Source organism: Heterodontus francisci, chromosome 5 (genome assembly GCF_036365525.1).
Source record: "Heterodontus francisci isolate sHetFra1 chromosome 5, sHetFra1.hap1, whole genome shotgun sequence".
Taxonomy (NCBI): Eukaryota; Metazoa; Chordata; class Chondrichthyes; order Heterodontiformes; family Heterodontidae; genus Heterodontus; species Heterodontus francisci.
In genome coordinates, this window is record NC_090375.1 from 5,885,658 (window position 1) to 5,913,253 (window position 27,596).

At 50.6% G+C, this 27,596-nt stretch overlaps 1 protein-coding gene across 1 annotated transcript in view; it reads right to left on the minus strand.

The window, feature by feature from the left end:
- Positions 1-27,596, minus strand: part of LOC137369690 (nucleolar transcription factor 1-like) — a 173,363-nt gene that overhangs the window by 44,084 nt on the left and 101,683 nt on the right. The window contains exons 9-10 of the mRNA XM_068031025.1: positions 13,070-13,158; positions 5,291-5,480 (exon numbers count right to left, since the gene is read on the minus strand). Of these exons, the coding sequence (XP_067887126.1) occupies positions 5,291-5,480; positions 13,070-13,158 (279 nt within the window). The remainder of the gene's footprint in view (positions 1-5,290; positions 5,481-13,069; positions 13,159-27,596) is intronic.

The window sequence follows — 27,596 nt, forward strand, 5'->3', positions numbered from 1 at the left end:
GATAACACTGGGGTACAGTACTGGTGGGGCAGGTCTGTCACTGTATAACACTTGGGTACAGGACTGGTGGGGACGGGTCTGTCACTGTATAACACTGGGGTACAGTACTGGTGGGGACAGGTCAGACACTGTATAACACTGGGGTACAGTACTGGTGGGGACAGGTCTGTCACTGTGTAACACAGGAGTACTGTACTGGTGGGGTCAGGTCTGTCACTGTATAACACAGGAGTACAGTACTGGTGGGTGCAGGTCTGTCACTGTATAACACTGGGGTACAGTACTGGTGGGGACAGGTCTGTCACTGTATAACACTTGGGTACAGTACTGGTGGGGACAGGTCTGTCACAGTATAACACTGGGGTACAGTACTGGTGGAGACAGGTCTGTCACAGTATAACACTGGGGTACAGTACTGGTGGGGACAGGTCTGTCACTGTATAACACTGGGGTACAGTACTGGTCGGTACAAGTCTGTCACTGTATAACACTGGGGTACAGTACTGGTGGGGACAGGTCTGTCACTGTAAAACACTGGGGTACAGTACTGGTGGGGACAGGTCTGTTGCTGTATAACACTGGGATACAGTACTGGTGGGGACAGGTCTGACACCGTAAACACTGGCGTACAGTACTGGTGGGGAGAGATCTGTCACTGTATAATAATGGGGGACAGTACTGGTGGGGAGAGATCTGTCACTGTATAATACTGGGGTACAGTACTGGTGGGGAGAGATCTGTCACTGTATAACACTGGGGTACAGTACTGGTGTGGACAGGTTTGTCACTGTATAACACTGGAGTACAGTACTGGTGGGGACAGGTCTGTCACTGTAAAGCACTGGGGTACAGTACTGGTGGGGACAGGTCTGTCACTGTATAACACTGGGGTACAGTACTGGTGGGGACAGGTTTGTCACTGTATAACATTGGAGTACAGTACTGGTGGGGACAGGTCTGTCACTCTATAACACTGGGGTACAGTACTGGTGTGGACAGGTCTGTCACTGTATAACACTGGGGTACAGTACTGGTGGGGAGAGATCTGTCACTGTATAATACTGGGGTACAGTACTGGTGGGGAGAGATCTGTCACTGTATAATATTGGGGTACAGTACTGGTGGGGAGAGATCTGTCACTGTATAACACTGGGGTACAGTACTGGTGGGGACAGGTCTGTTACTGTATAACACTGGGGTACAGTACAGGTGCAGATGGGTCTGACACTGTATAACACTGGGATACAGTACTGGTGTGGACAGGTTTGTCACTGTATAACATTGGAATACAGTACTGGTGGGGACAGGTCTGTCACTCTATAACTCTGGGGTACAGTACTGGTGTGGACATGTCTGTCACTGTATAACACTGGGGTACAGTACTGGTGGGGACAGGTTTGTCACTGTATAACACTGGGGTACAGTACTGGTGGGGATAGATCTGTCACTGTATAACACTGGGGTACAGTACTGGTGTGGACAGGTCTGTCAGTGTATAACACTGGAGTACAGTACTGGTGGGGACAGGTCTGTCAGTGTATAACACTGGAGTACAGTACTGGTGGGGACAGGTCTGTCACTGTAAAACACTGGGGTACAGTACTGGTGGGGAGAGATCTGTCACTGTATAATACTGGGGTACAGTACTGGTGGGGACAGGTCTGACACCGTAAAACACTGGCGTACAGTACTGGTGCGGAGAGATCTGTCACTGTCTAATACTGGGGTACAGTACTAGTGGGGAGAGATCTGTCACTGTATAATACTGGGGTACAGTACTGGTGGGGAGAGATCTGTCACTGTATAATACTGGGGTACAGTACTGGTGGGGACAGGTCTGACACCGTAAAACACTGGCGTACAGTACTGGTGCGGAGAGATCTGTCACTGTCTAATACTGGGGTACAGTACTAGTGGGGAGAGATCTGTCACTGTATAATACTGGGGTACAGTACTGGTGGGGAGAGATCTGTCACTGTATAACACTGGGGTACAGGACTGGTGGGTACAGGTCTGTCACTGTATAACATTGGGGTACAGTACTGGTGGGGACAGGTCTGTCACTGTATAACACTGGGGTACAGTACTGGTGGAGACAGGTCTGTCACAGTATAACACTGGGGTAAAGTACTGTTGGGGACAGGTCTGTCCCTGTATAATACTGGGGTACAGTACTGGTGGGTACAAGTCTGTCACTGTATAACACTGGCGTACAGTACTGGTGGGGACAGGTCTGTCACTGTAAAACACTGGGGTACAGTACTGGTGGGGACAGGTCTGTTGCTGTATAACACTGGGGTACAGTGCTGGTGGGGAGAGATCTGTCACTGTATAATACTGGGGTACAGTACTGGTGGGGAGAGATCTGTCACTGTATAATACTGGGGTACAGTACTGGTGGGGAGAGATCTGTCACTGTACAACACTGGGGTACAGTACTGGTGGGGACAGGTTTGTCACTGTATAACACTGGGGTACAGTACTGGTGGGGACAGGTCTGTTACTGTATAACACTGGGGTACAGTACTGGTGCAGATGGGTCTGACACTGTATAACACTGGGATACAGTACTGGTGTGGACAGGTTTGTCACTGTATAACATTGGAGTACAGTACTGGTGGGGACAGGTCTGTCACTCTATAACACTGGGGTACCGTACTGGTGTGGACAGGTCTGTCACTATAACACTGGGGAACAGTACTGTTGGGGACAGGTTTGTCACTGTATAACACTGGGGTACAGTACTGGTGGGGACAGGTTTGTCACTGTATAACACTGGAGTACAGTACTGGTGGGGACAGGTCTGTCACTGTACAACACTGGGGTACAGTACTGGTGGGGACAGGTTTGTCACTGTATAACACTGGGGTACAGTACTGGTGGGGACAGGTCTGTCACTGTATAACACTGGGGTACAGTACTGGTGTGGACAGGTTTGTCACTGTATAACACTGGAGTACAGTACTGGTGGGGACAGGTCTGTCAGTGTATAACACTGGAGTACAGTACTGGTGGGGACAGGTCTGTCAGTGTATAACACTGGAGTACAGTACTGGTGGGGACAGGTCTGTCAGTGTATAACACTGGAGTACAGTACTGGTGGGGACAGGTCTGTCACTGTAAAACACTGGGGTACAGTACTGGTGGGGACAGGTCTGTCACTGTATAACACGGGGATACAGTACTGGTGGGGACAGGTCTGACACCATAAAACACTGGCGTACAGTAGTGGTGGGGAGAGATCTGTCACTGTATAATACTGGGGTACAGTACTGGTGGGGAGAGATCTGTCACTGTATAATACTGGGGTACAGTACTGGTGGGGAGAGATCTGTCACTGTATAACACTGGGGTACAGTACTGGTGTGGACAGGTTTGTCACTGTATAACACTGGAGTACAGTACTGGTGGGGACAGGTCTGTCACTGTAAAGCACTGGGGTACAGTACTGGTGGGGACAGGTTTGTCACTGTATAACACTGAGGTACAGTACTGGTGGGGACAGGTTTGTCACTGTATAACACTGGAGTACAGTACTGGTGGGGACAGGTCTGTCAGTGTATAACACTGGGGTACAGTACTGGTGGGGACAGGTTTGTCACTGTATAACACTGGGGTACAGTACTGGTGGGGACAGGTCTGTCACTGTATAACACTGGGGTACAGTACTGGTGTGGACAGGTTTGTCACTGTATAACACTGGAGTACAGTACTGGTGGGGACAGGTCTGTCAGTGTATAACACTGGAGTACAGTACTGGTGGGGACAGGTCTGTCAGTGTATAACACTGGAGTACAGTACTGGTGGGGACAGGTCTGTCAGTGTATAACACTGGAGTACAGTACTGGTGGGGACAGGTCTGTCACTGTAAAACACTGGGGTACAGTACTGGTGGGGACAGGTCTGTTGCTGTATAACACTGGGATACAGTACTGGTGGGGACAGGTCTGACACCATAAAACACTGGCGTACAGTACTGGTGGGGAGAGATCTGTCACTGTATAATACTGGGGTACAGTACTGGTGGGGAGAGATCTGTCACTGTATAATACTGGGGTACAGTACTGGTGGGGAGAGATCTGTCACTGTATAACACTGGGGTACAGTACTGGTGGGGACAGGTCTGTCACTGTAAAGCACTGGGCTACAGTACTGGTGGGGACAGGTCTGTCACTGTAAAGCACTGGGGTACAGTACTGGTGGGGACAGGTTTGTCACTGTATAACACTGAGGTACAGTACTGGTGGGGACAGGTCTGTTACTGTATAACACTGGAGTACAGTACTGGTGCAGACGGGTCTGACACTGTATAACATTGGAGTACAGTACTGGTGGGGACAGGTCTGTCACTGTATAACACTGGGGTACAGTACTGGTGTGGACAGGTCTGTCACTGTATAACACTGGGGTACAGTACTGGTGGGGACAGGTCTGTCACTGTATAACACTGGGGTACAGTACTGGTGGGGACAGGTCTGTCACTGTATAACACTGGGGTACAGTACTGGTGTGGACAGGTTTGTCACTGTATAACACTGGAGTACAGTACTGGTGGGGACAGGTCTGACACTATAACACTGGGGTACAGTACTGTTGGGGACAGGTTTGTCACTGTATAACACTGGGATACAGTACTGGTGGGGACAGGTTTGTCACTGTATAACACTGGGGTACAGTACTGGTGGGGACAGGTCTGTCACTGTATAACACTGGGGTACAGTACTGGTGGGGACAGGTCTGTCAGTGTATAACACTGGGGTACAGTACTGGTGGGGACAGGTCTGTCAGTGTATAACACTGGAGTACAGTACTGGTGGGTACAGGTCTGTCAGTGTATAACACTGGGGTACAGTACTGGTGGGGACAGTTTTGTCACTGTATAACACTAGATTACAGTACTGGTGGGGACAGGTTTGTCACTGTATAACACTGGAGTACAGTACTGGTGGGGACAGGTCTGTCACTGTATAACACTGGGGTACAGTACTGGTGGGTACAGGTCTGTCACTGTATAACACTGGGGTACAGTACTGTTGGGGACAGGTTTGTCACAGTATAACACTGGGGTACAGTACTGGTGGGGACAGGTTTGTCACTGTATAACACTGGAGTACAGTACTGGTGGGGACAGGTCTGTCACTGTATAACACTGGGGTACAGTACTGGTGGGTACAGGTCTGTCACTGTATAACACTGGGGTACAGTACTGTTGGGGACAGGTTTGTCACTGGATAACACTGGAGTACAGTACTGGTGGGGAAATGTCTGTGAACACACTGAGGGCACCAACCTTGAGCCAAAGCTCCAGCTCAATCTTGTATTCCTGCTGCTGCTCCTCCACTAGTTTCTTGTACCCATCTTTCTGGGCTTGGCTCTGATTTTGCCATCTCTTTCCGATCTCCACCATCCTCTCCTTCAGGCCAAAGTGACTGAGCTCCCCACTGGTCAACAACTCCTGGGAGAACATCTGGTAACCACTCCTGCAGGTAACAAGTTAGGAGAGGTCAGAACAGGGCAGGGCAAGTCAGGCCAAACAGGTCAGAACTGGGCAAACAGGCATGACAGGTCAGAAGGCGGCAAATACCGTCAGGTCAGGTCATAAAATCCTTTACAGCCCGGTCCATGTCGGCAATGCACAGAGCTACCCAGTCGGAGCTACCCAGTCGGAGCTATCCAGTCGGAGCTACCCAGTCGGAGCTACCCAGTCGGAGCTACCCAGTCGGAGCTATCCAGTCGGAGCTACCCAGTCGGAGCTACCCAGTCGGAGCTATCCAGTCGGAGCTACTCAGTCGGAGCTATCCAGTCGGAGCTACTCAGTCGGAGCTATCCAGTCGGAGCTACCCAGTCGGAGCTACCCAGTCGGAGCTACCCAGTCGGAGCTATCCAGTCGGAGCTACCCAGTAGGAGCTATCCAGTCGGAGCTACCCAGTCGGAGCTACCCAGTCGGAGCTATCCAGTCGGAGCTACCCAGTCGGAGCTACCCAGTCGGAGCTATCCAGTCGGAGCTACCCAGTCGGAGCTACCCAGTCGGAGCTACCCAGTCGGAGCTACCCAGTCGGAGCTACCCAGTCAGTCCCATTTCCAGTCGATCCCCATATCCCTGCAAGTCTTTCCCTCAAGTGGCCATCCAACATCCTTTTGAAGTCATTGATTTGTCTCCGCTTCCACCACCCTCCTGGGCAACGAGTTCCAGGTCATTAACACCCACTCACATTCGTCCTGCATCTCTTTCCCAAAAGCTTCATTCTGTGTCCCCTAGTCCTTGTACCATTAGTTAATGGGAACAGATTTTCTTTGTTTAACTTATCTAAGCCTGTCGTAATCTTGTACATTTCTACTAAATGTCTCTTCAATCTCCTTTGTTCTAAGGAGAACAAACCCAACTTTTCCAACCTAATCTTGTAACTAAAATCCTCCATCCCTGGAACCATTCTGGTAAATCTCCTCTGCACCCTCTCAAGGACCCTCACATCCTTCCTGAAGTGTGGGGACCAGAACTGGACACAATTCTCTAGTTGTGGCCTAACCAGAGCTTTATAAAGGTTCAGCGTAACTTCCCTGCCTTTGTACTCAATGCCTCTGTTTATGAAGCTCAAGATCCCATATGCTTTACTAACCACTCTCTCAATCTGTCCTATTTCCTTCAAAGATCATTGAACCCCTGGGTCTCTGTTCCTGCACACTCTTTAGAACTATGCCATGAAGTATATATTTCCTCTCCCTATTCTTTTTACCAAAAATGCATCACCTCACACGTCACTATTAAATTCCATCTGCCACCTGTCTGCCCATTCTGCTAGTCTATGTATGTCCTGGTGCAGGCGATTCATATCATCCTCACTGTTTGCCACACTTCCAAGTTTGGTGTCGTCAACAAATTTTGAGATTCTACTCTGTATTCCAAGATCTAAGTCATTTATATATATCAAAAATGCAGTGATCCCAGCACTGACCCTTGGGGAACCATCCTGTCTACCATCCTTTAGTCTGAAAATGCAAGGAGTATAGCAAATAAAGCAGATGAGCTGAGGGCACAGATAGACATGTGGCAGTATGATATCATAGCTATTACAGAAACAAGGCTTAGGGAGAGACAGGAATGGCAGCTCAACATTCCTGGTTACAGGGTTTTCAGACGTGATAGGGAGGGGGATCAGAAAGGAGGGGGAGTGGCAATTTTGGTCAAGGAAACTATTACAGCTGTGAGGAAGGATGAAATATTGGAAGGATCATCAAATGAGGCCATATGGATTGAGCTGAGGAACAAAAAAGGGGCAATCACACTGCTGGGAGTGTACTATAGACCCCCAAACAGTCAGAGAGAGATAGAAGAGCAGATATGAGAGCAAATCTCTGAGAAGTGCAAGAACAATAGGGCAGTATTAGTTGGGGATTTTAACTACCCCAATATTAACTGGGATAGTTTTAGTGTGAAAATTGAGGGAGCAGAATTCTTGAGGTGCATCCAGGAGAACTTTTTTGCCCAGTATATAGCAAGTCTAACAAGAGAGGGTGCAGTTTTAGACTTAGTTTTAGGAAATGAAGATGGGCAGGTGGAAGGAGTGGCAGTGGGAGAGCATTTTGGTGATAGTGATCATAATTCAGTCAGTTTTAACGTAATTATGGAAAAGGACAAAGATAGAACAGGAGTTAGAATTCTCAATTGGGACAAGGTCAATTTTACTAAACTGAGGAGTAATTTAGTGAAAGTGGACTGGAAACAGCTATTTGAAGGTAAATCAGTGTCAGAACAGTGGGAGGCATTCAAAGGGGAGATTCAAGGAGTTCAGAGTAAACATGTTCCCACAAAGAAAAAGGCTGGGATGGACAAATCTAGAGCCCCATGGATATCAAGCAGCTTATAGGGTAAGATAAGGCAGAAAAGGAAAGCTTATGTCCGACACCGAGAACTCAATACGAAAGAAAGCGGAAAGGAGTATAGAAAGTGGAGGGGTAAAATTAAAAAGGAAATTAGGAAAGCAAAGAGAGGGCATGAAAGAATATTGGCAAACAAAATCAATGTGAACCCAAAGATGTTTTATCAATACATTAAGAGTAAGAGGATAACTAAGGAGAGAGTAGGGCCCATAAAAGACCAAAAAGGTAACCTCTGTGTAGGGGCGGAAGATGTTAGTATCGTTCTTAATGAATACTTTGCATCTGTCTTCACAAAAGAGGGGAAGAATGCAGATACTGTAGTTACGGAAGAGGGCGGTGAAGTATTGGATGTGATAAACAAAGGGAGAGGAGAGGAGAAGTATTAATGGGATTAGCATCCTTGAAAGTTGATAAATCACCAGGGCTGGATGAAATGTACCCTAGGCTGTTAAAAGAAGCCAGAGAGGAAATAGCAGAGGGTCTGTTCATTATTTTCCTCACTGGATAAAGGTGTGATGCTGGAGGATTGGAGAATTGTTAACATTGTACCTTGGTTTAAAAAGGAGTGAGGGATAGACCAAATAATTACAGCCAGTCAGTCTAACCTCCGTAGTGGGCAAATTATTGGAATCAATTCTGAGAGACAGGATAAACTGTCACTTAGAAAGGCACAGGTTAATCAAGGTTAGTCAGCATGGATTTGTTCAGGGAAGATCTTGTCTGACCAACTTGACTGCATTTTTTGAAGAAGTAACAAGGGAGATAGATGAGTGTAGTGCAGTTGACGTGGTCTATATGGATTTTAGCAAGGCTTTTGACAAGGTCCCACATGGCAGACTGGTTAAAAAAATAAAATCCCATGGGATCCAGGGAAATGCAGCAAGATGGATACAAAATTGGCTCAGTGACAGGAAACAAAGGGTAATTGTTGATGGGTAATTTAGCGACTGGAGGGCTGTTTCCAGTGGTGTTCCACAGGGCTCAGTACTGGGTCCCCTGCTTTTTATGGTATATATTAACGATTTGGATGTAAATGTAGGGGGCAAGATCAAGAAGTTTGCAGACTAAACAAAGATTGGCCGTGTGGTAGATAGCGAGGAGGATAGTTTCAGCTGCAGGAAGATATTGATGGTCTGGTCAGATGGGCAGAAAAGTTGCAAATGAAATTCAACCTGGAGAAGTGTGAGGTGATGCATTTGGGGAGGTCAAACAAGGAAAAGAAATACACAATTAATGGGAAAATACTGAGAAGTGTAGAGGAAGTGAGGGATCGTGGAGTGAACGTCCACAGATCCCTGAACGTAGCAGGACAGATCGATAAGGTGGTTAAGAAAGCATATGGAATCCTTTCCTTCATTAGCCGAGGTATAGAATATAAGAGCAGGGAGGTTATACTGGAACTGTATAACTCATTGGTTAGGCCACAACTTGAATACTGTGTGCAGTTCTGGTCACCTCATTACAGAAAGGATGTAATTGCACTAGAGAGGGTACAGAGGAGATTTACGAGGATGTTGCCAGGACTGGAAAAATGCAGCTATGAGGAACGATTGGATAGGCTGGGGTTGTTCTCCTTGGAACAGAGAAAGCTGAGGGGAGATCTGATTGAATTGTACAAAATTGTGAGGGTCCTGGATAGAGTGGAGGTGAAGGGTCTATTCACCTTAGCAGAGAGGTCAGTGACGAGGGGGCATAGATTTAAAGTGATTAGAGGGGAGATGAGGAAAATCTTTTTCACCCAGAGGGTGGTGGGGCTCTAGAACTCACTGCCTGAAAGGGTAGTTGAGGCAGGAACCCTCAACTCATTTAAAAGGTGTCTGGAGATGCACCTCATGTGCATATCTGCAGGACTACAGACCAAATGCTGGAGTGGAATTAGGCTGGGTGGCTCCTTTTTCAGCCAGCACAGACACGATGGACCAAGTGGCCTCTTTCTGTGCCATAAACTTTCTACGATTCTATGAAAAATAACCATTTACTATGACTCGCTGTTTTCTGTCCTTAAGCCAATTTTTTATCCAATTGGACACTGACCCTCCTATTCCATGAGCCTCAATTTTGTTAACCAGACTTTTCTGTAGTACTTTATCAAATGTTTTCTTAAAATCCATACAATCAACATCCACCACATTCCCTTCATCAACCTTCTCTGTTACCTCAAAAGATTCAATTAGATTAGTCAAGCATGATCTGTCTTCTACAAATCCGTGCTGGCTCTCCTTAATTAACTCAAACCTCTCTAAATGTGTGTCGGTGTTTTCCCTGATTATTGTTTCTAAAACCTTACCCACCACTGATGTTAAACTGACTGGCCCGTAGTTGCTGGGACTGTCCTTACACCCTTTCTTGAATAAAGGTGTCACATTTGCCACTCTCCAATCCTGTGGCACCTTCCCTGTATCCAGGCAAGATTGGAAGATTATACCATGCCCTTCTGCTATCTCCACCCCCACTTCCTTTAGCCACCTGGGATGCAAGCCATCTGGAACAGGTGACTTATCTACCCTAAGCATAGCCACCCTTTTTAGTGCCTCCCTCTCTCAATTTTTACCCTATCCATTGCCTCTGCTCTCTCCACTTCTGCCGATATTTTATCAGATTCCACTTCTGTGGAACACTGATACAAAGTACTCATTAAGTATATTAGCCTTGACCTGCACCTCTAAGCATATATTTATTTATTTATTTTATTTAGAGATACAGCACTGAAACAGGCCCTTCGGCCCACCGAGTCTGTGCCGACCAACAACCACCCATTTATACTAACCCTACAGTAATTCCATATTCCCTATCACCTACCTACACTAGGGGCAATTTATAATGGCCAATTTACCTACCAGCTGCAAGTCTTTGTCTGTGGGAGGAAACCGGAGCACCCGGCGAAAACCCACGCAGACACAGGGAGAACTTGCAAACTCCACACAGGCAGTACCCAGAATTGAACCCGGGTCGCTGGAGCTGTGAGGCTGCGGTGCTAACCACTGCGCCACTGTGCCATCCTCTCTGTCCCTAATAGGCCCCACTCCTCATCTTACTACCCGCTTTATATTTACATGCCAGTCGACGATCTTTGGGTTCCCTTTTATGTTGACTGTCATACTATTCTCTCTTTGTCAGTCTAATTTTCCTCTTCACCTCCCCTCTCAACATACTGTATATGGCCAGGTTCTCACTTGATGAGTTCACTTGACATGCATCATACACCCTTTTTTTTTGTTTCATCATATTCTCTATATCCCTCATCATCCAGGGAGCCTATTTCTTGGTTCCTCTATCTTTCATCCTTGTTGGAATGTTCCCAGCCTTTACCTGAAGCATCTCCTCCTTAAAGATAACCCATTGTTCTGATACAGCTCTTCCTGTGTGTCTTGGTTGCATTCTAACCTGGCTAGATCCCTTCTCATTGTGTTGAAATTAACCCTCTTCCAATCTAGACGTTCTACCTTATTTCGTTCCTTGCTTTTCTGCATTAATAGTCTAAACCATATGATACGATGATCACTCTTACCCAAGTGCTCTCCCACAGACACTTGGTCCACTTGGCCCACCTCATTTCCCAGCACCAAATCCAGCAATGTCTCCTTTCTAATTGGGCTGAGAACATTCTGATCAAGGAAGTTCTCCTAAACACATTTCAGAAATTCCTCCTCCTCCTTAACCTTTACTCTAAAATTAACCCAATTGATATTTGGGTAATTAAAGTCCCCCAATATCTATAGTTCTTGCACATTTCTCTGTAATTTCCCTGCAGATTTGCTCCTCTATCTCTCTCTCTCTCACTATTTGGAGGCCAATAGAATACCCCTAGTAACCTGATCATACCCATTTCGCTTCTCAACGCTAACCAAATGGATTCGGTTCTTGCCCTCTCAAGGCCGTCCTCCTTTTCCAGCACTGCAATGTCTTCCCTAATCAATACTGCCACTCCACCTCCCTTTTTTCCTTCCCTATCTTTTCTGAACACTTAATATCCTTGTATATTAAGCACCCAGTCTGTTATTGCCACTACATTATATTCCCATACTGCTATTTGTGCTTGTAGCTCACCAATTTTATTCACCACACTTTGTGTGTTTACATACATGCATTGTAATCCTGTCTTTGCATTCCTTGTAGTCCTCCTCGGTCCTATCTAATATGGAACTACTCCCTTCTCTCGTACTGTCCAACCTTATGCACCTTATTCCTCTTTTCTACTTCTATATGCTGGTGCCCACCCCCTGCCAATTTAGTTTAAACCCTCCCCAACCATTCTAGTGAACCTCCCCACGAGGCCATTGGTCCCAGTCCTGTTGAGGTGCAACCTGCCCTTTTTGAATAGGTGCCTCCTGCCCCAGAACTGGTCCCAATGCCCCAAGAATCTGAAGCCCTCCCTCCGACACTGTGCTTCAAGCCACGCACTGATCCTCCCTATCTTCCTATTTCTACTCTTGCTAGCATGTGGCACTGGCAGTAATCCAGAGATTACTACCCTTGAGGTCCTACTTTTTAACTTCCTTCCTTGCTCCTGAAAATCTGATCCTAGGACCTCAATACCTGTCCTTGCTATGTCGTTGGTACCAGCATGTACCATAACTTCTGGCTCATTCCCTTCCCCCTGCAGAATATCCTGTATCCACTCTGTTATGTCCTTTACCCTGGCATCAGGGAAGCAACACACCATGCAGGACTCACGATAACTATTACTGAAATGCCTGTCAGTCCCCTGACTATTGAAACTCCTTTAATGACTGTATTTCTGCACTTTGCTGCTCCCTCCCATGCCCATTGGTGCCATGGTCTGGACTGCACTCCTTCAAGGTGTCGTCATTCTCAGCAGTCTCCAAAACTGAGTACCAGTTTGAGGGTGGCACACAACCTGAAGACTCCTGCATTTCCTGCCTCTTCCTACTCTTCTGGGTGGCTACCCACCTACTATCCTGAACTCCTACTGCCTGGTCAGGACAGGAGAAACAGAGCAGGGCAGGGCCAGACACTGTCCTTTCAACTCTGGGATGTGGGTTCTAATCAACACATCACAGAAAACCAATGCCTGGAATTCTGGCTGCTGTTAGAATTTGTACCTCCCTGGGCAGGAGGTAGGACCCGGGTGGCTCCTCATGACCCACCCAGACTGGCTGTTAGCGGACGGTCACTGTTGTCAGTGGATGGTTAGTGGTTGGTTAGTGGCAGTGAGTGGACGGTCACTTACATAGGTGGTTTCTTTGGCTCCCCATTAAATTTCAGCTTCTTCGAGTGCTGTGCTGAGGCTGGGGACCAGCGACTCTCCGTCAGTTCCCTCTGCAACAGAACAGGAACTCTCATTACAACATGACTGGCTCCTAACCATCCTCTGTGTAAATACTGGGCGGGTGCGGCGGACACTGAGTTGCTGGGGTGATGGGGTGGGGTTATGGGGTGAGATGGACTCTGGATAGATGTAACCTCAGTTTAATATCTCATCTGCAGGATGGCACGTCTGACAGGGCAATATTGAAGTTAATAATTTAGTTAGGACTGGAGGGCAACGTACACTCTAATTTTCTTTGTAATCTGCCGGTGATTTGTTTAAGTGAGCAGCCCCGCATGTACAATGACCCAATTGTGCAGACTTGTGCCTGCGTGGGAACTTCTGGGTTTATTTATTTATTTAGAGATACAGCACTGAAACAGGCCCTTCGGCCCACTGAGTCTGTGCCGACCATCAACCACCCATTTATACTAATCCTACACTAATTCCATATTCCTACCACATCCCCACCTGTCCCTATATTTCCCGACCACCTACCTATACTAGGGGCAATTTATAATGGCCAATTTACCTATCAACCTGCAAGTCTTTTGTCTGTGGGAGGAAACCGGAGCACTCGGAGGAAACCCACGCAGACACAGGGAGAACTTGCAAACTCCACACAGGCAGTACCCAGAATTGAACCTGGGTCGCTGGAGCTGTGAGGCTGCGGTGCTAACCACTGTGCTTAGAGGAAACATTTCTGGAAGGTAGAAATGGTTCAGAGCTTTCATTACAGTCTTCGGCTGGAACATCATTGTCCATCATTCAGACTAGCTCCATAACACCACTACTGATCGAGCTGCCTGAGTCCTAAAGGACACAGCTGCTAGACTGGGTATGTGGCACGTAGGCAGAGAACCAACAAGAAGGAAAGACCTACCTGACCTTGTCCTCACCAATCTACCTGTCACAGATGCATCTGTCCATTATAGTATTGGTAGGAGTGACTACCACACAGTCCTCGTAAAGACGAAGTCCCATCTTAACACTGAGGACACCCTGCATTACCACTGTGATAAATGGGATAGGTTCAGAAGAGTTCTGGCAACTCAAAACTGGGCATCCCTGAGGCGCTGTGAGCCATCAGCAGCAACAGAATTGTATTCAACCACAATCTGTAACCTCAGCCCGGCATAACCCCCACTCTACCATTGCCATCAAGCCGGGAGACCAACCCTGGTTCAATGAGGAGAGCAGGAGAGCATGCAAGAAGCAGTACCATGCATACCTAAAAATGAGACGTCAGCCTGGTAAAGCTACAACACAGGACTACTTGCATGCTAAACAGAGGAAGTAGCATGCGATAGACAGAGCTAAGCAATAGACAGGGTAGATGCAGCTAAGATGTTTCCCCTGGTTGGGGAACTAGAACCAGGGGACACAGTTTCAAAATAAAAGGGAAGCCACTTCGGACAGAGATGAATAAGGTGGGAATAAGGTGGGTGAGCTTGCAGCATGGGTTGGTACCTGGGATCTCGATGTTGTGGCCATTTCAGAGACATGGGTAGAGCAGGGGCAGGAATGGATGTTGCAGGTTCCGGGATTTAGATGTTTCAGTAAGAACAGAGAAGATGGTAAAAGAGGGGGGGTGTGGCATTGTTAATCAAGGAGAGTATTACAGCGGCAGAAAGGATGTTTGAGGACTCGTCTACTGAGGTAGTATGGGCCGAGGTTAGAAACAGGAGCGGAGAGGTCACCCTGTTGGCAGTTTTCTATCGACCTCCGAATAGTTCCAGAGATGTAGAGGAAAGGATAGCGAAGATGATTCTTGACAGGAGCGAGAGTAACAGGGTAGTTGTTATGGGGGACTTTAACTTTCCAAATATTGACTGGAAATACTATAGTTCGAGTACTTTAGATGGGTCTGTTTTTGTCCAGTGTGTGCAGGAGGGTTTTCTGATACAGTATGTCGACAGGCCAACCAGGGGCGATGCCACATTGGATTTGGTACTGGGTAATGAACCCGGCCAGGTGTTAGATTTAGATGTAGGTGAGCACTTTGGTGATAGTGATCACAATTCGGTTAGGTTTACCTTAGCGATGGGCAGGGACAGGTATATACCGCAGGGCAAGAATTATAGTTGGGGGAAAGGAAATTATGATGCGATTAGGCAAGATTTAGGATGCGTAGGATGGGGAAGGAAACTGCAGGGGATGGGCACAATCGAAATGTGGAGCTTATTCAAGGAGCAGCTACTGCGTGTCCTTGATAAGTATGTACCTGTGAGGCAGGGAGGAAGTTGTCGAGCGAGGGAGCCGTGGTTTACTAAAGAAGTTGAAGCGCTTGTCAAGAGGAAGAAGGCGGCTTATGTTAGGATGAGATGTGAAGGCTCAGTTAGGGCGCTTGAGAGTTACAAGCTAGCCAGGAAGGATCTAAAGGGAGAGATAAGAAGAGCGAGGAGAGGACACGAGAAGTCATTGGCGGATAGGATCAAGGAAAACCCTAAGGCTTTCTATAGGTATATCAGGAATAAAAGAATGACTAGAGTTAGAATAGGGCCAATCAAGGATAGTAGTGGGAAGTTGTGTGTGGAATCAGAGGAGATAGGGGAAGCGTTAAATTAATATTTTTCGTCAGTATTTACAGTAGAGAAAGAAAATGTTGTCGAGAATACTGAGATTCAGACGACTAGGCTAGATGGGATTGAGGTTCACAAGGAGGAGGTGTTAGCAATTTTGGAAAGTGTGAAAATAGATAAGTCCCCTGGGCCAGATGGGATTTATCCTAGGATTCTCTGGGAAGCCAGGGAGGAGATTGCAGAGCCTTTGTCCTTGATCTTTATGTCGTCATTGTCGACAGGAATAGTGCCGGAAGACTGGAGGATAGCAAATGTTGTCCCCTTGTTCAAGGAGGGGAGTAGAGACAGCCCTGGTAATTATAGACCTGTGAGCCTTACTTCGGTTGTGGGTAAAATGTTGGAAAAGATTATAAGAGATAGGATTTATAATCATCTTGAAAAGAATAAGTTCATTAGCGATAGTCAGCACGGTTTTGTGAAGGGTAGGTCGTGCTTCACAAACCTTATTGAGTTTTTCGAGAAGGTGACCAAACAGATGGATGAGGGTAAAGCCGTGGATGTGGTGTATATGGATTTCAGTAAGGCGTTTGATAAGGTTCCCCACGGTAGGCTATTGCAGAAAATACGGAAGTATGGGATTGAAGGTGATTTAGAGCTTTGGATCAGAAATTGGCTAGCTGAAAGAAGACAGAGGGTGGTGGTTGATGGCAAATGTTCATCCTGGAGTTTAGTTACTAGTGGTGTACCGCAAGGATCTGTTTTGGGGCCACTGCTGTTTGTCATTTTTATAAATGACCTGGATGAGGGTGTAGAAGGGTGGGTTAGTAAATTTGCGGATGACACGAAGGTCGGTGGAGTTGTGGATAGTGCCGAAGGATGTTGTAGGTTACAGAGGGACATAGATAGGCTGCAGAGCTGGGCTGAGAGATGGCAAATGGAGTTTAATGCGGAAAAGTGTGAGGTGATTCACTTTGGAAGGAGTAACAGGAATGCAGAGTACTGGGCTAATGGGAAGATTCTTGGTAGTGTAGATGAGCAGAGAGATCTTGGTGTCCAGGTACATAGATCCCTGAAAGTTGCCACCCAGGTTAATAGGGCTGTTAAGAAGGCATATGGTATGTTAGCTTTTATTAGTAGGGGGATCGAGTTTCGGAGCCACGAGGTCATGCTGCAGCTGTACAAAACTCTGGTGCGGCCGCACCTGGAGTATTGCGTGCAGTTCTGGTCACCGCATTATAGGAAGGATGTGGAAGCTGTGGAAAGTGTGCAGAGGAGATTTACTAGGATGTTGCCTGGTATGGAGGGAAGGTCTTACGAGGAAAGGCTGAGGGACTTGAGGTTGTTTTCGTTAGAGAGAAGGAGGAGGAGAGGTGACTTAATAGAGACATATAAGATAATCAGAGGGTTAGATAGGGTGGATAGTGAGAGTCTATTTCCCCGGATGGTGATGACAAACATGAGGGGACATAGCTTTAAGTTGAGGGGTGATAGATATAGGACAGATGTTAGAGGTAGTTTCTTTACTCAGAGAGTAGTAGGGGCGTGGAACGCCCTGCCTGCAACAGTAGTAGACTCGCCAACTTTAAGGGCATTTAAGTGGTCATTGGATAGACATATGGATGAAAATGGAATAGTCAGATGGTTTCACAGGTCGGCGCAACATCGAGGGCCGAACGGCCTGTACTGCGCTGTAATGTTCTATGAGGAGAAATTTCTTTACTCAGAGGGTTGTGAATCTTTGTAATTCTCTACCTCAGAGGGCTGTGGAAGCTCAGTCATTGAGTATGTTTAAAGCAGAGATTGACAGATTTCTAAATACCAAAGATATAAAGGGTTACAGGATAGTGTGGGAAAAAGGCATTGAAGTGGATGATCAGCCATGATCGTATTGAATGGCAGAGCAGGCTCGATGGGCTGAATGGCCTACTCCTGTTCCTATTTGACCAAGTAAGGAATCAAGGAGACCTAGCAAAATTGAAGTCAATGGGAATTGGGGGAAAACTGTCTGCTGGTTGGAGTCATACCTAGCACAACGGAAGATGGTTGTGGTTGTTGGAGGTCAATCATCTCAGCCCCAGGACACAACTGCAGGAGTTCCTCAGGGTAGAGTCCTAGGCCCAACCATCTTCATCAATGACCTTCCCCTGCATCATAAGGTCAGAACTGAGGTTGCTCGCTGATGATTGCACAATGTTCAGCACCATTTGCAACTCCTCAGATAAAGAAGTAGCCTATGCCGCATGCAAGACCCGGACAACATTCAAGCTAAGGCTGATAAGTGACAATAACATTCATGCCACCCAGGTGCCGGGCAAAGACCATCACCAACAAGAAAGATTCTAAAAATCTCCCTACATTCAATGGCATTACCATTGCTGAATTCCCCACTATCAACATCCTGGGGGTTACCACTGATTAGTAACTTAACTGGATTAGCCATATAAATACTGTGGCTACAAGAACAGGTTTTTTTTATTTGCTCATGGGATGTGGGTATCGTTGGCTAGGCCAGCATTTATTAGTCATCCCTAACTGCCCTTGAGAAGGTGTTGGTGAGCTGGTCAGAGACTGGGAAATCTATGGCGAGTAACTCACCTCCTGACTCCCCAAAGCCTGTCCACCATCTACAAGGCACAAGTCAGGAGTGTGATGGAATACTCTCCACTTGCCTGGATGGGTGCAGCTCCAACAACACTCAAGAAGCTCAAAACCATCCAGGACAAAGCAGCCCGCTTGATCAGCACCCCATCCACAAACATTCACTCCCTCCACCACCTACACACAGTAGCAGCAGTGTGTACCATCTACAAGATGCACTGCAGCAATGCACCAAGGCTCCTTAGAAAGCACCTTCCAAACCCGTGACCTCTACCAACTAGAAAGACAAGGGCAGCAGACGCATGGGAACACCACCACCTGCAAATTCCCCTCCAAGCCACACACCATCCTGACTTGGAACTAAAACGCCATTCCTTCAATGTGGCCAGATTAAAATCCTGGAACACCCTACATATGAACATAAGAAACAGGAGCAGGAAAAGGCCATTCAGCCCCTCGAGCCTGCACTGCCATTCAATAAGATGATGGCTGATCTGATTGTGGCCTGAACTCCACTTTTCACTGTTCAGCATTGAATGTGCCTACCTCACATGGACTGCAGCGGTTCAAGAAGGCAGCTCACCACCACCTTCACAAGGGCAATTATGGAGGGGCAATAAATGCTGTCCCAGCCAGCCATGCCTCCATCCCATGAATTAATTTAAAAAAACTTGCCCTGGTGGGATTTGAACGCTTGATCCCAGGGTTCCTAGTCCATGACCAGAATCACAAGAAAGGCTTTAACAAAGAGAAAACTTGCAGAGAAAAAAATCTTTCAGTATTTCCCCTTTCAAAATCTTTTAAAATTTTTGTTGCCACTATTCGGTACAGCACAGGGTTAGATACAGAGTAAAGCTCCCTCTACACTGTCCCCATCAAACACTCCCAGGACTGGTACAGCACGGGGTTAGATACAGAGTAAAGCTCCCTCTACACTGTCCCCATCAAACACTCCCAGGACAGGCACAGCACGGGGTCAGATACAGAGTAAAGCTCCCTCTACACTGTCCCCATCAAACACTCCCAGGACAGGCACAGCACGGGGTTAGATACAGAGTAAAGCTCCCTCTACACTGTCCCCATCAAACACTCCCAGGACAGGTACAGAACGGGGTTCGAAAAAGAAAAAAGAAAAAAAAAAGAAAAAAAAAAAGGGGTTAGATACAGAGAAAAAAAAAATGGGGGTTAGATACAGAGTAAAGATCCCTCTACACTGTCCCATCAAACACTCCCAGGACAGGTACAACACGGGGATTGGCTGCTCTCTGATTTGGGAGCCTGAGTGCATCAACGAGGTGCAGCTGACAGTGCCGGTGGCAGTTGGAGGTTGCAGAGGTGGAGAGAGGAGCTGCACTGAGCAAGGGAGAGCAGCTACCAACAAGCAGAGGAAAACTCCAACAACAGTCTCCATTAAAGAGAAGAAAGGGACATTTTGTGGAAACAAGGCTTTGTCTGGAGGTGGGTGCTGAACACCAGTAATTTACTTTGGACTGTTGGGGGAGGAACAAGTGGCTGGAACAACAAGGGGTGGGGCTGCCAATTCAACAGGAATCTGTGCTGCTGCAACAAGCACACAGGAAAGCTCCCTCCCCACCCCAATTTGCCAAACCTGGGTCAGCTGAAGCTGCCCAGCTAAACAGACGGAAGGGGATAGATAGTGCCTGGGCAGCTTCAGCTGACCCAGGTGAAGACGACTCCCCCAACCAGAAGACCGGAAGACCAACTTCAAAGACTGTTTGTTTTAAGTGTACTGTGAGCACCACCTCCAGAAAGCAAGTCATCCCTTCCAGCCTGCCTTTGCCTCTCCTCTCTTACCTCAGCCTCTCCACTAACCTGTTGTTTGTTTGTTTGTCTTTTCAAATTTTTCTGTGAATCTGTTATTTAGTGTGCAAGTCCACGATTTGGGGTGGGTTTAGCTCTTGGACCCATGGCAAGCCCTTCATCACCGGTGGCGGGGCCCTCTACTACCTACGCAGCTGCAGCTTCTGTGGCTGCCCACGTGGCCCCGTCACCCTTTAAATTATTGACATGCAGCCATGGGGTGAAGAGCTATCCCCACCCCAACATGTCTATTGAGGCCTGCGTTAAGGCAATGGCCGTGGTTGTCGGCCCCTCGGCCATTGTTGCGGCCTCAAAAATGTATGGGAAGGCTGTGTTCTTTTTGAAGACCGAGCGGGCGGTGTCCCTGGCCCTGAGTAAAGGGCTCACTGTGGGGGGGACCTTCCTGCCAGTGGACCCTCTGGGGGCCACTGCGCATCGGATAATGTTGTCCAACGTCCCACCCTTCATTCCCAGTGAGCTCCTCCTCCACCACCTGCACCATCTGGGGGAGGTGAGGTCGGGGATCACCCCAGTCCGGCTTGGTCTTCGGGAGCACAGCCTCCAACATGTCTACTCCTTCCGCCGCCAGTTATTTATGCAGCTGGCGCGGGAGGAGGACACGGAGGGCCAATTTAATGTGGAGTTCCAGGGGACGGCCTACCGCGTCTTTTGGACCTCGGACGGGGCGCGGTGCCACGTCTGCAAGGGGGTGGGGCATGTTCGGAAGAACTGCCCCAACCTCCCGGCCGCCAGCTCCACCTCGGCGGCCCAGAGTGGTTCCACAGCACCTCCTCCCACTCCCCCCGCACATCCAACAGACACCGCTCAGTCGGTTCCGGAGGCTGTGGTTTTCACAGCCTCTGGCGGGGAGGGGAGCGTCCGTCCGAGCGGAAGGAAGACGCGGGGAAAAAAGAAACATCGTGAGGCGCGTCCCCTGGACACTTTGACTCAACCCGAGCCTGAGCTCAGCCCAAAGCCCATTCCCATGGAATCCACCTGTCCCAGGGCTGGGCTCAGGCCCAGGGTGACTAAAAAAGGAAAAAAGGGTGCGGAGGCGGAGGCCTCTGATGACATGGAGGTCTCTGAGTCTCCGCGCCCAAGTGCGAAAAAGAGGAGAAGGCACCCCTCCACAGAAATAACACAGGGCCCTGAGGTGCAGGGCCCATCTGTTGGAGGGGAGCTGCCTCCTGTTTCTGGTCCTCAGGTGCCCCCTACCGCCACCACCAAGGCTGCTAAGTCCGGGCAGGTGCTCCCTATTCCTCAGGATGGAGGGGAGGGGATGGCCCCGGTACGTGAGGCCCCTCCTGAAGGAGTAAGTGGGGCCCTGCTTGTGGTGGGGGAGCCTGGGGAAACCGCCCATTCCGCCACTGCTACTGGGTCGGGTGTCCTGAATGAAGGGGAGGGCGAGGCCCCAGAGGGTCGGGCCTCCCAGCCGGAGTCCACCACCAACCAGGAGACACCCGACCCAGTTATAACTGAGAATGCTGCCCCATCTGCTGGGCCTGTGGGTGCTGGCGGAGCGGGAGATGGCCTCCTCTCGCCGCCTCCAGTCTCGGCTCCGGCTGGTTTCCCGGAGTCCGGAACTTCTGTCTCCCCTGGACCAGTCATTGGCCTGGGGATGGAGGTGGAGGGGGGTCCTGAACCGCTGGTGCCTACAGGCTCCAGTTTCACAATAGAACCCAGAGAGGACTCCTCCGCCATCGATCCTGGGGGTGGGATCGTGACGGAGGCGGGACCAGCTGGCGCGGCCGGGACGTCCGCCCCACAGTGTGTGGTGGATGTGTCGGCCGCTGGCGGTGACGACCCGGAGGAGGATGGGGATTCGGTGCGGGGCACGGAGGATGATCTTGATTCCATCGCCAGTGAGGTGGTGGAGTCCCTCGTGCCTCCCACCGAATCTCCTCTCATCCCCACGGCGGAACTCCGGGATTTCCTCGCGGCTTGCAGGGGTTGCCGCAATAAAGTTCAGCTGGCCTTCGACCGTTGGTCGAATCTGGCGCTGATCATCCAGTCCGTCCGTGCCGCCCTTAAGATAGCGGGCAAGCGCGCGGACGTGAAACTGGTTGAGAGGCGCCGTTTTAATGTGTTCCTCAATGGGTTGCTGGGGGAGTGGAGGGCCAGGTGCACTTCCACTCCCTCCTCACAGTGAGCTGTTGGTGACGGGTTTTACGTACCTTTGACATGAAGATAACCATAGCCAGCCTCAACATCAACGGCAGCAGAGGGGCTCACCGCAGATTTCACAATCTCTCAGTCCTTAGGGAAGGGAGATACGCGGTGAGCTTTCTGCAGGAAACCCACACCGTTCCGGGAGACGAAGCCACCTGGCTCCTGGAGTGGCAGGGTGGGGTCTACATGAGTCACCTCACCCCTATTTCTAGTGGGGTGGCTATCTTGTTGGCCCCGACTTTTCAGCCGGAGATCTTGGGGGTCAAGGAGCTAGTGCCGGGCCGCTTGCTCCACCTCGCCGTTCGCCTGGGTAGCGTGCCGCTCCACTTTGTGAACGTGTACGCGCCCAGGCCCGGCGCTTTGCAAGCGCGCTTCTTTGAAGAAGTGTCCGCTCTCTTGAGCTCCATCGATAGCGGCGAGTGCATCATCCTCGGGGGGGATTTTAACTGCACCCTCGAGGTGGGGGATCGCTCCGGTCCCCAGCGCGGCCAAGCGTCGGTGGAGAAGTTGAGGGGACTGATCAGCTCCCTTAACTTGGTGGACGTCTGGCGGAATCTCCATCCCGACTCCAGCGCCTTCACGTGGAGGTCTGGAGGAGGGGGGTCGCGAATCGACCGCCTCTACATTTCGCAGGCGTACGTCTCCCGCGTCTCGGCGGCCTCCATGCGGCTGGTGCCGTGCTCGGACCACCGCCTGGTGTGGGCGGAGTTCACTCCGCTCCGCACGCGGGCGGGGTCCGCGTACTGGCACTTTAACAACCGGCTGCTGGAGGACGTGCGATTTCGGGACTCGTTCTGTCGTTTCTGGGCCGACTGGAGAAGGAAGCAGGGGGGCTTCCCCTCCTTGAGGCTATGGTGGGATGTGGGCAAGACTCACATCCGCGTCTTCTGTCAGGAGTACGCGAAGGGGTCGACCAAGAGGCGGGAAGCCGAGGTCGGGCGCCTTGAGAGGGAGGTGCTCGACTTGGAATCCCGCCTCGGTCATGCCGTCGCGGACCCGGCCCTGTGGCAGGCGTACAAAGAGAAGAAGGGCGCGCTGAGGAACCTGCAGCTCATAGGGTCCCGAGGCGCGTACGTGAGGTCGCGGATCCAGATCCTGGAAGATTTGGACCGCGCCTCACCCTTCTTCTACTCGCTGGAAAAATGGCGGGGGGTCCGTAAGCTGCTCGTCGAGCTGCTGGCCGACGACGGATCCTCCATCACGGATCCGGAGGGAATGGGCCTCCTGGTCCGGACGTATTACAGTGCGTTGTTCTCTCCGGATCCGTCCAGCGAGGATGCGCGCAGAGTTTTGTGGGAGGACCTGCTGCAGGTCAGCCCGGAGGGCGCCGAAGGATTGGAGGCTCCGCTCACGTTGGCGGAGCTGACTGGCGCCCTCCACCAGCTCTCGAGGGGCAAATCCCCAGGGCTGGATGGGTTGACCGTGGAGTTCCTCAGGGCGTTCTGGGACGTCCTGGGGGACGATTACGCGCGGGTCCTGGGGGAAAGCCTGGCGACCGGGGAGATGCCCCTCTCGTGGCGCAGGGCGGTCATCGTCCTGCTGCCGAAGAGGGGCGATCTCCGCCTGCTTAAAAACTGGCGTCCGGTCTCCCTCCTCAGCACGGATTATAAGATCTTTGCCCGGGCTATGTCTACCCGCCTGGGCTCCGTGCTGGCCCACATGATCCACCCCGACCAGTCCTACACGGTCCCGGGCCGGTCCATCCAGGACAACATCCACCTGGTCCGGGACCTGATCCATCTTTCCCAGAGGACTGGTCAGTCGGTCGCCTTTCTCTCCCTCGATCAGGAGAAGGCGTTCGACAGGGTGGATCACGATTACCTTTTCGGGACTCTGCGCGCTTTCGGACTCGGGCCGCATTTCGTGGCCCGGGTCCGACTTTTATACGCCGCCGCAGAGTGTCTAGTCAAAGTTAACGGGTCCTTGACGGCGCCCCTTCGATTTGGGAGAGGAGTGCGTCAGGGGTGCCCCATGTCCGGCCAATTGTATACCATCTGCGTGGAGCCCTTCCTGTGCCTGCTTCGCAGGAGGTTGACGGGATTGGCTCTGCGCGAGCCGGCCATGCGGGTCGTCCTCTCGGCTTACGCCGACGACGTGCTCCTCGCAATCACAGATCCCGTTGACTCGCGGAGGATGCGCGACTGCCAGCAGACCTTTTCTGCCGCGTCCTCCGCGAGGATCAATTGGGAGAAATGTTCCGGACTCCTGGTTGGTCAGTGGCGGGTGGACTCCCTGCCGGAGGAGATGACACCTTTTGCGTGGAGCACCACGCACCTCCTCTATCTGGGAGTCCACCTTAGCCCCGCTGAGGAAGCCTGGCCGGCAAACTGGCAGGAGTTGGAGGCGAAAGTCACCGCTCGGCTGGGGCGCTGGACAGGACTGCTCCGAGTGCTTTCCTACAGGGGCCGAGCGTTGGTCATAAACCAACTGGTGGCCTCCATGCTGTGGTACCGGTTGGTCACTTTGGCCCCGCCCCCTGTATTTGCCACCAAGATCCAGAAGAAACTCGTCGATTTCTTCTGGGGCAAGAGGAAACACTGGGTCTCTGCCGCGGTCCTGAGTCTCCCGATCGAGGAGGGCGGTCAGTCGCTGGTGTGCGTCCGCACCCAGGCTGCGACTCTCCGCCTTCGGACCCTGCAGAGATACCTGTACGTCGAGCGTCCTCCCAGATGGTGTGCGCTGGCGACGTATTTTTTCCGCCAGTGTCACTGCCTTCAAGACGACACGCAGCTCCCGGTGGAGTCCGTTAGCCGCGCCTCTCTGAGGGAGTTGCCTGTCTTTTACCGGGATCTTTTCCGAGTCTGGAACATGGTCGCCTCCAGTCAGGGCGCTCCCCCGCCGGCGGAGGAGAGCGCCTCGGCTGTCCGAGCGGCCGACTCCGGGGACGGTCCGGCGGGCGGAGGAGTAGCCGAAACCCCCGGGACGCCCCTCACTGCGGGTGGCGAGGGGGCTCGGGAGTGCGGAGCGATCCCGGCCGAGCCGACCCCCGCTCGGCCGGAACTGCTCATCGGACCCAGGCCCCGAAACCCTCCTCGGGAGCCGGTCCCGCACAACCCGAGCCGCCTCTCGGAAATGCCCTCCGTGCCATTCCAATCGGCGCGGAGGGGTTTCCTGTACGGGCTGTTCCTGCACACTCTCCACTTCCTCGCCCTCGTCAGCCGGCCGGACACGCCCTGGCGGTCCGCGTTGCCATCTGGCGGCGAGGGGAAACCCCGATGGAGGTCTCTCTACGCGGGAGTCTTCCCCCTTTACATCGGGGACCTGGGGTGGAGGGTGCTGCACAGAGCAGTCCCGTGCAATAGGCTTTTAAGTAGGTTCACGGACTCCCAGGCCACCTGTACTTTCTGCGGCCTGGACGAGTCCGTGTTCCACATTTATATGGAGTGTGCGAGGTTGCAGCCCCTATTTGAGTATCTGAAGGGGCTGCTCCTCAAATTCTGGCTGCACTTCAGTCCCACGCTCCTGATCTTTGGGCACCCGGTGCGGAGGGGCTCGGGCCGGGAGGAGGATCTCCTCGTCGGTCTGCTCCTGGGCCTGGCCAAGGTGGCAATTCACAGGTCCAGGTTGCGGGCCGTCGGGGGGTCCGTCCTCCCCGATTGCCTGCCCCTCTTCCGCGGTTACGTTCGCGCCCGGGTGTCCCTGGAAAAGGAGCATGCGGTGTCAGCCGGTACGCTTGAGGCCTTCCGCGGCCGGTGGGCACCGCAGGGACTGGAGTGCATCGTCGACGCCGAGAATGGCATTTTAATTTGAGTTTTTTGTTTATTTATCTGTTTTAATAAAGTTATTTTAAAACTGTAAATATGTACATAAAGGGGGCCTGTGGGATAAAGGCCCCCTCGATGTGGAAAATATAAAAGGGGCCTGGGGTATAAAGGTCACCTTGAGAAAAAAAAAGAAAAAAAAAAAAAAAAACGGGGGTTACTTAAATGTCCGGCCATTTGTATATAAAAAAAAACAAAAAAAAAAAAACGGGGTTAGATACAGAGTAAAGCTCCCTCTACACTGTCCCCATCAAACACTCCCAGGACAGGTACAGAACGGGGTTCGAAAAAGAAAAAAGAAAAAAAAAAGAAAAAAAAAAAGGGGTTAGATACAGAGAAAAAAAAAATGGGGGTTAGATACAGAGTAAAGATCCCTCTACACTGTCCCATCAAACACTCCCAGGACAGGTACAACACGGGGATTGGCTGCTCTCTGATTTGGGAGCCTGAGTGCATCAACGAGGTGCAGCTGACTGTTGCTGTGTGCACAGGTTGGAGGCTGCAGGCTGTGTGACTGCTGCAAGAGGGAGAGACTGAGACTGAAAGAAGGGTTTTTCCACATTTTCAACAAAGGAAGGAAGGCAGAGAACTGGAAGAACTGGAAGCTCTTTTGTGAGTTTGTTTTGTACTGAAAGTCTTTTTCATTGATTGTTGGGGGTGGGGAAAGAAGAGACCTGAAAACCTTGGGTGGGGCTGTATTGTTCAATAGGGAGCTCCTGTGTTTAACATCTTTGGATAGGGAGCTCCCTCCCCACCCCAACTACTAAGCCTGGGACAGCTGGAGCTGCCCAGGTGAAGAGACTTATTATCTGAACATCAAAGGAGGCGTGTGCCTGGGCAGCTTACAGCTGACCCAGGTGAAGACATCACCCCACCCTCCCAACTGGAAGACCAGCTACAAGACTTGTGCAATACTAACAAAGACTGATTCCTCTTGGCCTTCCTCTCCCTCAGCCCCTTCCCCTGTGCTACATCCTTTAAGTGTTACATTTTTGATTTATTGTATTTGCTCTTTTCTTTTTTTTTGCTCTCAACAAAGTGCTTGTAACTCTTCCACCCCATGACTTCTCAGTCCTCTCCAGTGGCAGGGCCCTCCTATGCTGCAGCAGCTGCGACAGCTGCTCCTGTGGCCCCGTCACCATTTAAAATCTTCACCCCATGCTTTGATGTTAAGAGTTACATCCATCCTACTATGACTATTGAGGCTTGTGTTAAGGCAATGGCCGTGGTTGTCGGCCCCTCGGCCATTGTTGCAGCCTCAAAGATGTATGGGAAGGCTGTGTTCTTCCTGAAGACCGAGCGGGCTGTGTCCCTCGCCCTAAGTACGGGGCTCACAGTGGGTGGGATTTTCCTGCCAGTGGACCCTCTGGGGGCCACTGCACATCGGGTAACCTTGTCGAACGTCCCACCCTTCATTCCTGATGAGCTCCTCCTCCCCCACCTACACCATCTGGGGGAGGTGAGGTCAGGGATCACCCCAGTCCCGCTCGGTCTTCGGGAGCACAGCCTCCGACATGTCTACTCCTTCCGCCGCCAGCTATTCATGCAGCTGGCGCGGGAGGAGGTCTTGGAGGGCCA